General features: G+C 39.8%; 1 protein-coding gene across 1 annotated transcript in view; it reads left to right on the top strand.

Moving 5' to 3' along the window:
* DENND2C (DENN domain containing 2C) overlaps positions 1–16,065 on the top strand; it is an 82,687-nt gene that overhangs the window by 42,483 nt on the left and 24,139 nt on the right. The window contains exons 3-8 of the mRNA XM_025396548.1: positions 1,087–1,223; positions 1,634–1,746; positions 2,676–2,846; positions 7,197–7,293; positions 13,096–13,140; positions 15,320–15,507. Of these exons, the coding sequence (XP_025252333.1) occupies positions 1,087–1,223; positions 1,634–1,746; positions 2,676–2,846; positions 7,197–7,293; positions 13,096–13,140; positions 15,320–15,507 (751 nt within the window). The remainder of the gene's footprint in view (positions 1–1,086; positions 1,224–1,633; positions 1,747–2,675; positions 2,847–7,196; positions 7,294–13,095; positions 13,141–15,319; positions 15,508–16,065) is intronic.

Genomic DNA, 16,065 nt, shown 5'->3' with positions numbered 1-16,065 from the left:
TACACAGGAGGCTGAGGCAGAAGAAACACTTGAACCTGGAAGGCTGAGCTTGCAGTGAGCTGAGATCGTGCCACCGCACTCCAGCCTGGGTGACAGAGCAAGACTCAGTCTCAAAAAAAACAAAAAACAAAATTAATCTATAAGAGCTGGGTGTGCTGGCTCAATCTCAGCACTTTGGGTGGCTGGGGCAGGAGGATCACCTGAGGCCAGGAGTTCAAGACCAGCCAAACACTAGACAGTGCAACATAGTGAGACCCTGTCTCTGTAGAAAAAAAAAAAGAAAAAATTAGCCAGGTGTGGTGATGTGTTCCTGTCGTCCTACCTACTTGGGAGTATTACTTGAACCCAAGAGCTCAGGCTACAGTGAGCTGTGATCACTTCACTGCACTCCAACCTGGGCAGCAGAATGAGACCCTGCTTCTAAAATAAAATAAAATAAAAATTAAATTAAATTTAAAAATTCTGTAGGGAAGCAGTAACATTCTTCCACTTCATTTAGGGCATGCTGGCCTCAGCCCTACTTTTCCTTACTAAGTGAACTTAATAAAGGAACTCAATGTAGAACATGAATATGATTGGTTGCAAGCATCCAGTTTTCTCATGGTGTTTATAAGGCACAGCCTACTTCATTATTCTTAGATCTCTGATAAAACACCTTTGTAATTTTGCATACAAGTTCTGTACTTATTTATTTCTGTCTCCCATACCAATTTAAAGAAGATTAGAATTTTCTGTAATCCTAGCACTTTGGGAGGCTGAGGCAGGCAGATCACCTGAGGTCAGGAGTTCAAGACCAGCCTGGTGGTCATGGTGAAACCTCGTCTTTACTAAAAATACAAAAAAGAGCTGGGCATGGTGGCATGCACCTGTAATCCCAGGCGTAACATCCCTAGAGCAATGTAGAATCACTTGAACCTGGGAGGCAGAGGTTTCAGTGAGCCAAGATTGTGCCACTGCACTCTGGCTCGGGCAACAGACTGAGATTCTGTCTCAAAAAATAATAATAATAAAACAATCAAATAAATAAAAATTTTTAAAAATAGAGTTTTGAAAGATATAACTTTAAAATATATCTATTTTCTTAAGGAAATCCTTTGAATTTGAGGATATTCAGCACTTTCGAAATCGGAACACACAGACGATTCATGAAGAACTTGGAAAAAATTCTGGGTCAGCACTTTATTACACACAGTCTGAGGACAATATCTATGAAGATATCATATGTAGGTGTTGACAACTTTGCAATTAAATTTGATGATTATGTATTTGGTGAAGCCTTTAATTGTAGGATGGTATTTTCTTCTATAATCAAGCATATATTGCCCTAGGTTTTTCTCTTTAGCATGGAAACCTTTGGTGTATAAATTATTTTATTCTGTAATGAATTTTACAACTAATGTGATAGACTGCTCAGCTCATAAGTAGATTTTTATAATATAGCATTTTGAGAATTCTTTTAGCTCTGTTGGACACATAAGTGGCTTTGTAAACTTAAATTGCTTTAACCCACATCCCTACAGCAATGTCGAATAAGAAAGCTGAACATAGTTAGCTTTTTGTTTCTTTTGCTAGCTATGGTTATCTTTGCATTTAGTTATGTTCATGTAAGCATTTTTTACAATTATTTTTTAAGATCCCACCAAAGAAAATCCATATGAAGATATTCCAGTGCAGCCTTTACCTATGTGGAGATCCCCTTCAGCATGGAAGCTACCACCCGCTAAAAGTGCTTTTAAAACGCCCAAGGTATAACCAGATAATTAATTGAAGAAAACATTAGAATCTTATTCATGGTATCTACAAAAAGATTAAGGGTGTTTAACTGGGGCCAGAACTAAGAGGCACTGAAATGTAAGGTTTAATGTTGGTGGTGGTTTTTTTTGTTTTGTTTTGTTTTGTTTTTGGGATAGCATACAGCTTTTTTTTTTTTTTTTTTTTTTTGGTGGTTGTTTTAACACCTCAAAAATAATTGAATATATATGCCTTTAGACAGCCATGAACTTTTCAGTTCACTTTAGTTCCCACTTTCCCTATTAATGTACGTCAACCTATGGCCATTAAATTACCTTCCTAGTCCCTGAAAGCATGCAAGACGCCTAGAAGCAAAGGCTCCCTAGAGTTCATAAAAACTGTGAGCCGTTGTTTTCTGGGAATTTGATTACCCTGTAGTGGAACTTTGGATTAGAAACCTGAGAAACTTCTTTATAAATGGTGAGAAAGAAATTATGTTATCTTCATTTGAAATGATTTTAAATGAAATACAGGATAAATGCGTTTCTGGAATAGCTTTGACTTTGTATGATAACACAGGGATTAACTAGATGATGCTGGCCAGGTGCAGTGGCTCACACCTATAATCCCAGAACTTTGGGAGGCCGAGGTGGGAGGAATGCTTGAGCCCAGGAGTTTGAGACCAGCCTGGGCAACCTGGTAAAACCCCATCTTGACAAAAAAAAAAAAAAAATTAGCCAGATGTGGTGACACGTGCCTGTAGTCCCAGCTGTTCAAGGGGCTGAGGTGGGGGGATCGCTTGAGCTCAGAGGTTGAGGCTGCAATGAGCCATGATCATGCCCCTGAGTTCCAGCCTGGGTGACAGAGCAAGACCCCATCTCAAACAAACAAACAAACAACAACAGAACTAGGTGATCTTACCAGTACATCTTATCCTGTTTTAGCTCCCTCCCAAACCTCAATTCCTTCACCGGAAGACTATGGAAGTAAAGAACTCACAAGCTTATTTGCGGTCAAAGCTCACAAAAGATACCACTTTGCCGGTCACTTTAACGGAATGGAAGCTTTTCCGAGCTGGTGAAGTTGCAAACAGGAAAATGAAAAATCTTCCAAGGGTAAAGACTCCAGTGCTTTCATTCTTTGACTCTTACTTCAGCATTTCCATGAATGAGAATAAGTAAACTGTAGACTGGAATGAATAATAGGTTAGAACTGACCTACTGGGATTAGAAGACTTGGAAGGCAGCGTTACGTTTTAAATTTTTGCTCATGCTAGAAAAGTGCATGAATGGCTTTTGCCAGAGTTTCGTTATGGATTTGTAAAGTTGATTTAGATGGGGACTTCACTTCAGTTACTTTAGCTCTCATTAAAATCATCTGCCTATTTCAAGGAAGCACCAGAATCTTATATAAAAGGGTGTTCTCTCAGGATGGCTTCAGTGTTGTTCTAATTCACTCATTCATATCATTGCCAAAGTGAGTTCAGTTTTGGGCTTGAGTTTACAGATTTTCAGTAACGAAAAAGTATATGCCATTTATTTGGGGCAAAAATGTCCAAAGAAAAAAACAAATCTATTACTTGGGAATAGAAATTATCAGCAATCGTAATACATAAATGACTTTTCCCTCAAGGGAGAAAAGGCAGTAAGTCTGTACATCATCTCTACTAGAAGCATTGCAACCAAAATGAAGAAATTGAGATTACTTGCAGACAGACATATATATTTTTTTTCTTACGAGTTTACTTATTTTGTAGAGACAGAGTCTCGCTATATTACCCAGGCTGGTCTTGAACTCCTGGCCTTAAGCGATCCTCTTGCCTTGACCCCCCAGAGTTCTGGAACTGCAGGTGTGAGCCACTACACCTGACTGATAGACATTTTCTTTTAGGAGAAACACTTAAGGAATTATATGAAAAATTTTTAAACTTTCTCTGTTACTTTGTTCTGCTGTAATGCAGGGTGTTATCAGGATTGTCAAAATACTATGCAAATATTCTGCTGTAATGAAGAAATCAGATCACTTGGCCGGGCGCGGTGGCTCAAGCCTGTAATCCCAGCACTTTGGGAGGCCGAGACGGGCGGATCACGAGGTCAGGAGATCGAGACCATCCTGGCTAACACAGTGAAACCCCGTCTCTACTAAAAAAAATACAAAAAACTAGCCGGGTGAGGTGGCGGGCACCTGTAGTCCCAGCTACTCGGGAGGCTGAGGCAGGAGAATGGCGTAAACCCAGGAGGCGGAGCTTGCAGTGAGCTGAGATCCAGCCACGGCACTCCAGCCTGGGCGACAGAGCGAGAAACCAACCCAAACAAAAAAAAAAAAAAAAAAAAAAAGAAATCAGATCACTTAAATATTATTCCTTCTTTAATCCCATCTGAATTAGCTATATGTGTTCATTTAACATGTAATTTTTTTTTTTTTTTTTGAGATGGAGTCTTGCTCTGTTGCCCAGGCTGGAGTGCAGTGGTGCAATCTCGGCTCACTGCAAGCTCCACCTCCTGGGTTCACGCCATTCTCCTGCCTCAGCCTCCTGAGTAGCTGGGACTACAGACGCCCACCACCACGCCCGGCTAATTTTTTTGTATTTTTAGTAGAGACAGGATTTCACTGTGTTAGCCAGGATGGTCTTGATCTCCTGACCTCGTGATCCACCCGCCTCAGCCTCCCAAAGTGCTGGGATTACAGGCTTGAGCCACTGCGCCCGGCCTAACATGTACTTTGTACCTGATTTTAACATTAAACAAAAGTCATATCTGTTTCTTGGGTTAGTAACTGTTGATTGATTTCTTGGGAAATATTCTATTCCACAGTTTAAATCTTATGATCAGTTTTCTGCCCCTTCCTCTTTACTATGTGAAAAGTTAAAGACATAGAGGTTTTTTAAAGCTAAACTGGGCCAGGCATAGTGGCTCACGCCTGTAATGCCAGCACTTTGGGAGGCCGAGGCAGGCAGATCACGAGGTCAGGAGATCAAGACCATCCTGGTTAACACGGTGAAACCCCTTCTCTACTAAAAAATACAAAAAATTAGCTGGGCATGGTGGCAGGTGCCTGTACTCCCAGCTACTTGGGAGGCTGAGGCAGAATGGCGTGAACCCGGGAGGCGGAGCTTGCAGTGAGCTGAGATCACACCACTGCACTCCAGCCTGGGCAACAGAGCAAGACTCTGTCTCAACAACAACAACAAAAAAGATCTAAACTGATCTCTCTTAGTGAAAAAAAAAAAAATTAACTGTTTATCTTTCTGTGTATGATGAGGAATATTTTTTTAAAAAGAGGCTTAAAGAACTGCCAGGCATCTTGCAGTAGCTCCGTCCTCTGGTAGATCATGTTGGCACAACAAAGCAGCCTTCCACATGGCCAAGAAACGACAAATTGTGTGTTCATAGGGAGAAGAATGCAAACACCTTAAGGGATTGCGTTGAAGATGTGGTTCTTCTAATGGCATTAACAAATATTTAGGAATCATGGATTATAGAGTTTAATGAGACCCAGGGAGGCTTTACAGCACTTTTGATTTCATGCCTCAATATTTTATGTATTATGGATCTCAAGTACTCGAAGCTTTTTCTGTATCTGATGATAGGTGATATGATCTAACTTTTCCCTTTCTAATATTTTTCTGAAGGTTTTTGGAGATGTGAGGAGAAAAAAATGATTATGAATTTTTAATTGTCAGGCAGGAACAAGCCATGACAGCATTTCTACCCATGACCCTCCTTGGATTAAATCTTGTTAGGATGTCCCTTATGCAATACAAAGTTTGGCTTTGGAGTATCTTGTAGAACAACATTCCATAAGAAAGTCCATTTTCATTTATTTCCCCTTTAAGGCCTCCAGCTGTCCCTGGAAGGGAAACTGCCTCACAGTTTCACCTCACTGATCTAGTCCATTTGCCTCTTCCCCACTCTTCCATTCCTTCCCTGCTGTGGAATCCTGTGTCGGATTCTTTGCTAGAGTACATTTCCTACTGCCTTTATTGTTTGTGTTGTGTGTACAGCAGTATGATTTCCATCATTTCTTAGGAAGAATATTCTACAGTATTTCTTGCAACTAGGAGGCTCTTCTTCCTAGCTCATGACAGAAATTTAAATTTATCACTTTATCGCATAGTTTTAGAACAGTTCTCTTTTCTTTATATTTGAATATACTTTTGATTCTACTTTTCAAATGCAAATTAACAATTATGCTATTTTGGGTCATTATGTAACCCAAATATATATTTATTTCCATACATCTTTCCTATAGCTCTTAGTACTTTTTAATTTTAGATTCTCTTATTTGTTTTTTGTAATGGTGATATTTAAGAACATTGGCAATTTTTCACTTGCGTTGCAGCAATAAAAATCTTTAAGAGCACAAACTCATCCAAAAATGTGGTAATAATCTGTGTATTGGAAGCATGTGTTTCTTGCATGGTTTTTTGGGGGTGGGTGGTTGGCAGGGGACGGTGGTTTGCACTGGACTGATTCACTGCCTGTTGATTGCCAGGATGGCTAGAGAAACAAGGACAAAAGAGAATACAAGAGCATTTTTCTTGGGGAACTTTATTGGTTATTGTCATATATAATGTTCCTAACAATTGTAATTCTGGGCATTAACTATGTTAAATCAGGATTGATACTTAAGAAAAGCTTGGAATTTTAAGAAAAAAAGAGAAATATTTATAGAAAAACTAATCAATTCCTCCTTTTAAAAGTACCTGTTGATCAGCTCTGAATCTCCTCTTTTTTACCACATTCTGTGTGAGTCTCCTGTCTCTCTTACACACACATATCTCTCCCAGCAGCAAAGAAAACTTTCTAATGAGTATTACTTATGAAATGGAGAGAAGCAATTATATAACAATTTAAAAATAAATGGTCTGGATTTTACTTGCTTGAGAAATAGATTGATGAGTGGAAGAAAAAACATAGTTTTTGTATTTCAGTATATTTGGGTCTTGTAATTTTATGACATATTTCTGAAGTAAATGGTAATGTTAGTACTCTTAGAATATTCCCTTTGACAAAAGCTTTCTAAGTATGTTTATCCGCTCCTTGGGAAGAATTTCTGGGAGCAGAAATAACTGTGCCTCACCTTGCCTTTTAGATAAATGAGTGTTCCACTTCCTACTCCAGGCAAGTGAGAGCTGGAGTTTAATAGTAGAGGCTTGATCACTTTACAAAGGGCAATAGCCACATTTCCTGCATGTTGTGACATGGAGTGACAAGGAATCTAAAAGCCTGTGCTGGGTTCATATGACATCCTTTCCCATTTTCCTTCCCCATGTTATGTGGACTTGGTATTAGAACAACATATCATCTAATTAAAGGTCATCATTTTAAATCCAAAATTCAAAAAGATAAAGGTTTCTAAAATAGGTCTTTTCTCTGAATAAGAATCCTTAATAGATTAATATCATCAAACTGTGAAACTTTTGGGTGTTGGTCTTAATTTGTATTTTTCTGGTCTTTTTTCAGCTTGTATTGAAAATAGATGACATATTTGAATCTAAAAGAGGGAAGAAGAAGGTAAAGTTACATTCTTACACTGGAAAGGAATTACCTCCAACAAAAGGTAAGAATTGTTTTCTGTTTCAGCTATCCTGTAGCTGTCAGGATGTAAGAGGAGAATCACCATATAACTTAATGTTTGATATGTATTAAAAATTTCAGCTTAACTTTCCTGTTATCCCACTTAAGCATAAACTTCTTTAAGATAAGGGATTGTTTCTCAAATCCATTTTATTTAATTCTGTGCCAAGTAATAACTATTGGATGAACAAATAAATGCAAAAATAATCATAAACCAATGATACTAATTTTCATAGACAAATTGAATCACTATTTTGTAGTCCTACTTTGATTTATAATCATTTATCTGTATAGACTCTTTTGTTGTAGGTATGAAAACATTAGTCTTATATAGACTGAAGGTATGTGGTACTCAACTTGTAGTCATTTAATAAGTTTTATCCTGGCCAGGCATGGTGGCTCACGCCTGTAATCCCAGCACTTTGGGAGGCCGAGGCAGGCAGATCACAAGGTCAGGAGTTTGAGACCAGCCTGACCAACATGGAGAAACCCCGTCTCTACTAAAAATACAAAAATTAACTGGGCGTGGTGGCGCACACCCATAATCCCAGCTGCTTAGGAGACTGAAGCAGAAGAATCACTTGAACCCAGGAGGCGGAGGTTGCAGTGAGCTGAGATCACGCCACTGTGCTCTGGCCTGGGCAACAGAGCGAGACTCCATCTCAAAAAAAAAAAAAAAAGTTTTATCCTTCAGATGCCTAGATAAAATTTATATTGTTAACTAAGAAATTGTCAATATTTATAATAAATCATTAGAACTTTCTTAAAAACTTATGCAAGATTCTTAACTTGGTTGTCTGGGAATATGGTTTGGCTGTGTCCCCACACAAATCTCAACTTGAATTGTATCTCCCAGAATTCCCACATGTTGTGGGAGGGACCCAGAAGGAGGTAATTGAATCATGGGGGCCAGTCTTTCCCATGTTATTCTCGTGATAGTGAATAAGTCTCACAAGAACTGATGGGTTTATCAGTGGTTTCTGCATTTGCTTCTTCTGATTTTCTCTTGCTGCCACCACGTAAGAAGTGCCTTTTGCCTCCCACCATGATTCTGAGGCCTCCCTAACCATATGGAACAGTAAGTCAAGTTCAGCCTCTTTTGTTTCCCAGTCTTGGATATGCCTTTTTTTTTGAGATGGAGTTTTGCTCTTGCTGCCCAGGCTGGAGTGCAATGGCATGATCTCAGCTCAGTGCAACTTCCATCTCCCGGGTTCAAGCGATTCTCAGCCTCAGCCTCCCAAGTAGCTGGGATTACAAGCGTCCACTACCATGCCCGGCTAATTTTTTGTGTTTTTAGTAGAAACGGGGTTTCATCATGTTGGCCAGGCCGATCTCAAACTCCTGACCTCAAGTGATCCACCGCCTCAGCCTCCCAAAGTGCTGGGGTTACAGATGTGAACCACTGTGCCCGGCCTTGGGTGTGTCTTTATTAGCAGCATGAAAATGGACTAACACATCTGGCAAATATGTAGAATTTAGCAATTTTTGTTTATAAGTTCCTTAGAAACAACAGCTAAGTCATAGCAAAGGAGAATATTTCTTCTTTTTGCAGACTTTTAAAGATAGAATTTTCTTTTCTTTTTTTTTTCTTATTGATACAGAGTCTCACTCTGTCACCCAGGCCGGAGTGCAGTGGTGTAATTTCAGCTCACTGCAACCTCTGCCTTCTGGATTCAAGTGATTCTCCTGCCTCTTCCTCCTGAGGAGCTTGGGATTACAGGCGCATGGCACCACACCCAGCTAATTTTTTCTAAGTTGAGATGGGATTTTACCATATTTGGCCAGGCTGATCTTGAGCTCCTGACCTCAAATGATCCACCTCCCTGGCCCTCCTAAAGTGCTAGGATTACAAGCATGAGCCACCACACCTGGCCAGAATTTTCTTTTTTTTTCTTTTGCTGCTGCTTTTTTTTTTTTTTGAGACAGTCTTGCTCTGTCTCCCAGGCTGGAGTCCAGTGGCACAATCTCAGCTCACTGCAAGCTCCGCCTCTCAGGTTCACGACATTCTCCTGCCTCAGCCTCCCGAGTACCTGGGATTACAGTGCTCACCACCACGCCCGGCTAATTTTTTGTATTTTTAGTAGAGACGGTGTTTCACCGTGTTAGCCAGGATGGTCTTGATCTCCTGACCTCGTGATGCGCCCGCCTTGGCCTCCCAAAGTGCTGGGATTACAGGTGTGAGCCACTGCGCCCAGGTATCTCTAAGTAGGTTATTACTGAGCCCTTTATTTGTAGTCTATGCCTTATGGATTAGGAACATTCTAGTAAATTTGGCTCTACAACAAGTTTTTGAAGAGCCAAACAGTTTTTTGACTGTATTAATGTTGAAAAGAACAAAAAATCCTCCAACTTCTAGCCAACTTCTGCTGTCCAAAACAAAAGTAAAGAAAAAAGGAGCAGCCTCTACATTGTAACCCTTCACTTATGGCTCAAATAAAATAAGCATTTACCTTTCCCTACCTCTGACCAACTCCTCCAGTGCACCAGAGAAATTTCTCTCATGCCTGAGGATCTCCTGCCTTTATCATCACAGTTCTCAGATTTTCATTTTCTTTCTTAAGCTTTTGTCTGTATATCAACAATGCCTAATACAATAGATAATTATATTTACCAACTCTGAAGTCCCTGCTAGAGTTTACTGAATATATTCCAACCTGAATATTTGTTGATTTTTTTTTTTTCTTTTCTGAGACAGAGTCTCACTCTGTCACACAGGCAGGGGTGCAGTGATGCAAACATGGCTCACTGTAGCCTCAACCTCCTGGGTTCCAGCTTTCCTCCCACCAGAGCCTCCTGAATAGCTGGGACCACAGCCTCATGCCCACCACACCCAGCTAATTTTTAATTTTTTATAGAGACAGAATCTCACTATGTTGCCCAGATTGGTCTTGAATTCCTGGGCTCAAACGATCCTTCTGCCTCGGCCTCCCAAAGTGCTGGGATTATAGGCATGAGCCACCATACCTGGCCCTAAATATTTCTTAACTTTCAGTTTTCACGTATGACCAGCCTTCATCAATTCTGTCATAATTTTGTGTGTTGAAGTCTCATATTAAAAGTGGACTATCTGGTACTTTTTCGATCCCTGTGGATTCTCAGTAGATTTTTCTCTTGCCTCATTCATTGTCTTAGAATACAGGTCATCAAAACCCGTAGATGAGAATATATTAAGCCAATTAAGTGATCTTTTATAAGGACTTTTCTAGTTATATTGCCTTTTCTCCTTTTCTTCTGTCTTTTCTTTCTTTCCAAGCACTTCCTAAGTTTCTAAGAGGTACCTGGTCCTAAGACTATAGATAGGACCAGGAGCTCACAGTGTTCGTTTCTTCCTCTGAATAATATGTTATAGCCACACTGTACTTTTTGTCATGGTGGTTAATTTTGAGTTATAAAACATATGTAATATGCAGTATTTAAATAAGCGCTTTTTCTGTAACATCTCTTATGTGTCTTTCCCACCTAAGAATAGGCAGCATTTATTTTAATGTTCTCTTATTCCTTATTATAAAATGAAAAGCCAGAGTTTTCCAAACTTCCCCCTTGCACACTTAGAAAATTTCATGTGCATGCAAATACATTTTCTACACAAATACTCTTACACTATTCAGGCTTTGTATGCCTTCCTTTTTTAAAAAGCTTAATTAATGTATTTCAGAGCTCTTTCAATATCAACACATAGAGATCCACATAGCTGTACTGTATTTCATTGCATAGAAGTAAAATAATTTTATTTAACTAGTAGACAGTTTAGTTGTTTCTAACATTTTATTTAACCTGTGGATATTTAAAAGTGTGTGTGTGTGTACATAAAAATCTTCAATGCTGCAAATGTGTCTTTTACTTATATTTCTATGTAAGACTATTTTTGTAGAATAAGTTCCTAGAAGTGGGCTTAATCACAGAACATATGGATTTAAAATTTTGGCCAGGCATGGTGGCTCACACCTGTAACTCCAACAGTTTGGGAGGCTGAGGCGGGTGGATCACTTGACCCCAGGAGTTTGAGACAAGCCTGGGCAACATGACAAAATCCTGTCTCTACAAAAAATACAAAAATTAGCTGGGTGGCCGGGTGCGGTGGCTCACACCTATAATCCCAGCACTTTGGGAGGCCAAGGCGGGCAGATCACGAAGTCAGGAATTCGATACCAGCCTGACCAACATGGTGAAATCCCATCTCGACTAAAAAATACAAAAATTAGCCAGGCATGGTGGCACACGCCTGTAATCCCAGCTACTCAGGAGGCTGAGGCAGGAGAACCGCTTGAACCCAGGAGGTGGAGGTTGCAGTGAGCCAAGACTGTGCCACTGCACTCCAACCTGGGCAACAGAGTGAGACTCCGTCTCAAAGAAAAAAAAAATTAGCTGGGTGTGGTGGCACACGCCTGTAGTCCCAGCCTACTCGGGGGGCTGAGGTAAGGGGGATCACTTGAGCCCGGGAGGCAGAGGTTGCAGTAAGCCAAGATTGTGCCACTGCATTCTAGCCTGTGCAGCAGAGTGAGACCCTGTCTCAAAAAAAAAAAAAAAAAATTGTAACTGCTGCCAAATTGTCCCACAAGCAGATTGTAACAGCTTATGTTTCTACAAACATCATTTGAAAATACCTCTTTCCCCATAATCTTCATCAATAAATACTATGCTTTATTAAAGCTTTTTATGGCAGTATCATGGTTGAAAATGTATGTCTTGTTTATTGTTTTAATTTACATTTATTTCATTATGAATTTGGGCAATTTTCATGTTTATCAACAACTTACAAATCTTTTTCTATGAATTGCCTGTTCCCACCCTTTATTCCTTTTTTCTGTTGTGCTTTTTCTTCTTGATTTGTAACAATTTTTTGAACATTAAGAAACAGCCTTATATCTGCAATGTGTTTACAAATATTTTCCCAGTTTATCGTTCACTTTTTGAGTTTAATACTGACTTTTAAATTAGATACAAGTTTATATAATCAAACTTCACTTATGACTTCTAGGCCTTGTTTTTTTCTGATACATTTAAATGTTTTCCCTTTCTTTGCATTTCTATTTTGCTTTAACTTTTGAAACTTAATCTAGAAATGTTTCATTTATTTATTTTAAAAGCTGCTTTGTGTGTGTGTGTGTGTGTGTGTGTGTGTGTGTGTTGCCTGTGTGCTCAGAATTATACAAAACACTCCCTTGTGAAAACAAGATAGCCCCTTATCTCCAAAATACTTAAAATATGATTGGGGAAAATGAAAATAGTTCAAAGCATTATGAGTACTATGAGAATTTGGAGTAAAGAAAAAATCAACATGGACTAGAAGTAGTTTAGAGGCATCATAGAAGAGGTAGGCTGACTTGGTAATATCTCTCTCCTAGTTCTCATGGTTTCATGATGTTCTAAATTTATAGTCTGGTTGGTGTTTATATTCTTGGTTAGCTCTCTTGGTGTTTGCCTTTGATACTTTATTTGGAATATACAGACAACTATGTGGATATAGAAATAGAATCCACTCTGAACTAGACTTCTTAAAACTGGTCTGAAATGCAATTAGTTTCTAGAATTAGGGATGAGAGGGGAGCTGAGGAGTGAAGTAGGGTGTGGGAAGAAGATGTAGTAGAGGAGTTTCCTCTTTGAGCCTTTTACTCTCTTTTGATAACTATCCCAACCTGATACAACCAAGTGGTTTGGAGAAAGGCTCAGCAGCTTTATTATTCCTTACTCCAAGTCCCCAGGTTTGTGGGTTTACGTTGTTCTCATCCTCATGTACTTCCTACCGTTGGACAATACAAATGGAAACTCCTTCTCTCTTTTTCAGGTGAAACCAGTGGGAACGAAAGTGATGCCGAGTATCTGCCAAAGAGTGAGTGAGTCAATGGAGCTGCTCCTGTTCTTGTGATGATCATGGGTTAGGTGGAGTGGCACCTACCTTTGTGATTAAGCATGTTTTTCCCCACATGAAGTTCCATTTTGTAGGTGATTTCCTTATTTTCAGAACCTGTTGAGGTTTGGAGAATTAAACAGTCAGAATTAAACACTGTCAGATGTTTGACAGCATTTAAAGTCTCCCGTGGTGGAGTGAGGCTGAACAGTGTGGTTCTTATGATGGAGTATTCTTAGGGGAGCGGCAGAGAGCTGCATGTCCAGACATATATGCAGTAGTTTCCTGGCAGCCAAAACAGAGTGTGTGAATCATTCTCTGAGCAGTAAACATCTGATTTTTTTGAAATGGAGTCTCCCTTTGTCGCCCAGGCTGGAGTACAGTGGTATGAGCTCGGCTCACTGCAATCTGCTTCCTGGGTTCAGGCGATTCTCCTGCCTCAGCCTCCTGAATAGCTGGGACTACAGGCATGCGCCACCACACCAAGCCAATTTTTGTATTTTTAGTAGAGACGGGGTTTCACCATGTTGGTCAGGCTGGTCTTGAACTCCTGACCTCATGATCCTCCCATGTCAGCCTCCCAAAGTGCTGGGATTACAGGCATGAACCACCACGCCCGGCCAAATATCTGATTTTTTTATAGCCATTCAAGTGTAATTATTTAAGTAACTTTGATACCTCTGACATTGAAAAAGGAAACATCTATTTGTTATTTATAGGCATTTATATTCCAGATTATTGTGCTGTTTACTTTCTAGTAGAATATAGAATGCATCATGCTTTTTTGACTCTATTTGTCCAAGCACTTCATGGTGCCTTCATCCTTCATCTAATGATGATGTTATCTAGTTATCACAGCAAGTTATCTACTTTCTATTTAAGCGACTGACATACTAAGCCGTGTAAAAAGTAGAAGACGTACATTATCAAAGCTGAGTACAGGGCAGTTCCACTTCCAATCTGACACCCTAATTTTATGATTAATAGTCTTGTGCTTCCTCCACTGGCCTGAATTGCTTCAGGTGTTTGATTCTGTAGCCTGACTGAAGGTGAAATTTAATAATCATCAGGTTCAGTCTAGATGTGTAAAGATGACTAATTTAGGGCTGTTACTACTGAGAAACAGGACCTAAAATTTTCTTGACTTGAACTCAGCCCTTTGACGTAAGTAATGTTTTGCCTAGAGCACTGAATGTACTGGATAATTCTGGGGAGCCATTCCCGGATGCAGTTTTTAAAATGTTCTTAATATTTTGATCTATAGTATAATTTCTTTTGGGACAGAATGCATTATATCAAAAAGAAAGGAAAGACAATTAGAGGTTGAGTCTATCAGTGGCTCAGAATGACACATAAGCAAATCACTGGGACATGTAGACTATTCTGCAAGTCCACAGTTTCCTTCGGTGGGGACCACCCTAGATTGCTCAAAATTTAGAGATAAATGAGAATAGAGGATAGGTGCTATCCAGTTTTGATTGATATTGCTATGACTGTTTAAATAGTATGCTTCCATAATTTTATTATTTTGAGAAAGTCTGCTGATGGATATCTTCTTCCACTTAATATTTTTCTCTTGCGTCTAGCACTATTTACTGATACAAGCATATATTCATTGTTAGTAATATATGGCAAGGAGGGAAGGGAACTGGACAGTTTTTTCAATGTGAGGATAATTTTTGTGTTAATTTATCAAACTCACCCCTTTCTGTACTTAGGACTCAATTATTTTATCAAATCTCTGCCCCCTGCCCCCTGCCACCTGGCACCCTGTGATTTCATGGCATTCCCAGCAGTAGCATCTGTTGTCAGTCTAGCACTTTTTCGTGACATTTTCCATGTGTCCTGGTGTGATGCCATGGAAGATGGGATAGCATAGATTATTTGTTGGGACATACATAAGTATTGGTTGGTACATGGAATGTCAGTCCCATTGCTGGCCAGAAGTGGAATGAGGCCCCTGTGCACTTGTGAGGGTCTGCACCTATTCCCCCTAGTATGTCACAGCCCTAACAGATATGTCTATGCGTCAGATACTGGTTATTCAACATTCATTCCGCAGTGACTGTGTGAAGATTAATCCTGTGTGGGTCATGACCTCTGGTGCTGGAAGGAAGGTAGGGCTACAGAGAGAAAACATTGCTCCATGATTTCATTACAGATCGCCATAAACGCTTAGCACAACTGCAACAGTCTTCCAAGAGGAATCCTCACTACCAGACCTTGGAGCGGGATCTTATTGAATTACAGGAGCAGCAGCTGTTTGAACTTTTTGTGGTGGTGTCTCTACAGAAGAAACCATCAGGAATAAGCTATATTCCCCAGGTCATACAACAATTCCCCGGCAAGGTAGGTACAAGGAGGCCAAGAGGCATTCAGGAATGTTCCTGTGTCTCTGTGTACATTTATTTCCTGTCCCCTTGGTTTTTGTTATCTCAGCCAGTTTTTACCAGTACTTGTGGTAGGATCTGGTGGCTTTGAAAACATCTTATGTTAGGCAGGAGCTGCAACCCAGCAAAACAAAACAACTCATTTTCCTAGTTTTTTAAATTTTTGGCTCTGCCATTTAATAATCTTTAACAAGTTACAAAACCTTAGTTTTCTCATCCTTAAGGAGGGGAATAATAAATGTGACAGAATAGGGTAGTGGTTTAGAGCATGTACTCTGTGCAAAAGCTCTGCATTTCCCACTTACTAGTTCTGTGACTTTAAGAAGTTACTTTTCTTTCTCTCTCTTTTTTTTTTTTTTTTTTTTTTTTTGAGACAGAGTCTCGCTTTGTTGCCCAGGCTGGAGTGCAGTGGTGCATTTTCGGCTCACTGCAGCCCTGCAACCTCCACCTCCCAGGTTCAAGCCTCCTGAGTAGCTGGGACTACAGGCATGTGCCACCATGCGCAGCTAATTTTTAT

The sequence above is a fragment of the Theropithecus gelada genome, chromosome 1 (genome assembly GCF_003255815.1).
Source record: "Theropithecus gelada isolate Dixy chromosome 1, Tgel_1.0, whole genome shotgun sequence".
Lineage (NCBI taxonomy): Eukaryota > Metazoa > Chordata > Mammalia > Primates > Cercopithecidae > Theropithecus > Theropithecus gelada.
The sequence above is the reverse complement of the archived record's forward strand: the minus strand, read 5'-3'. Positions and strand labels throughout refer to the sequence as shown.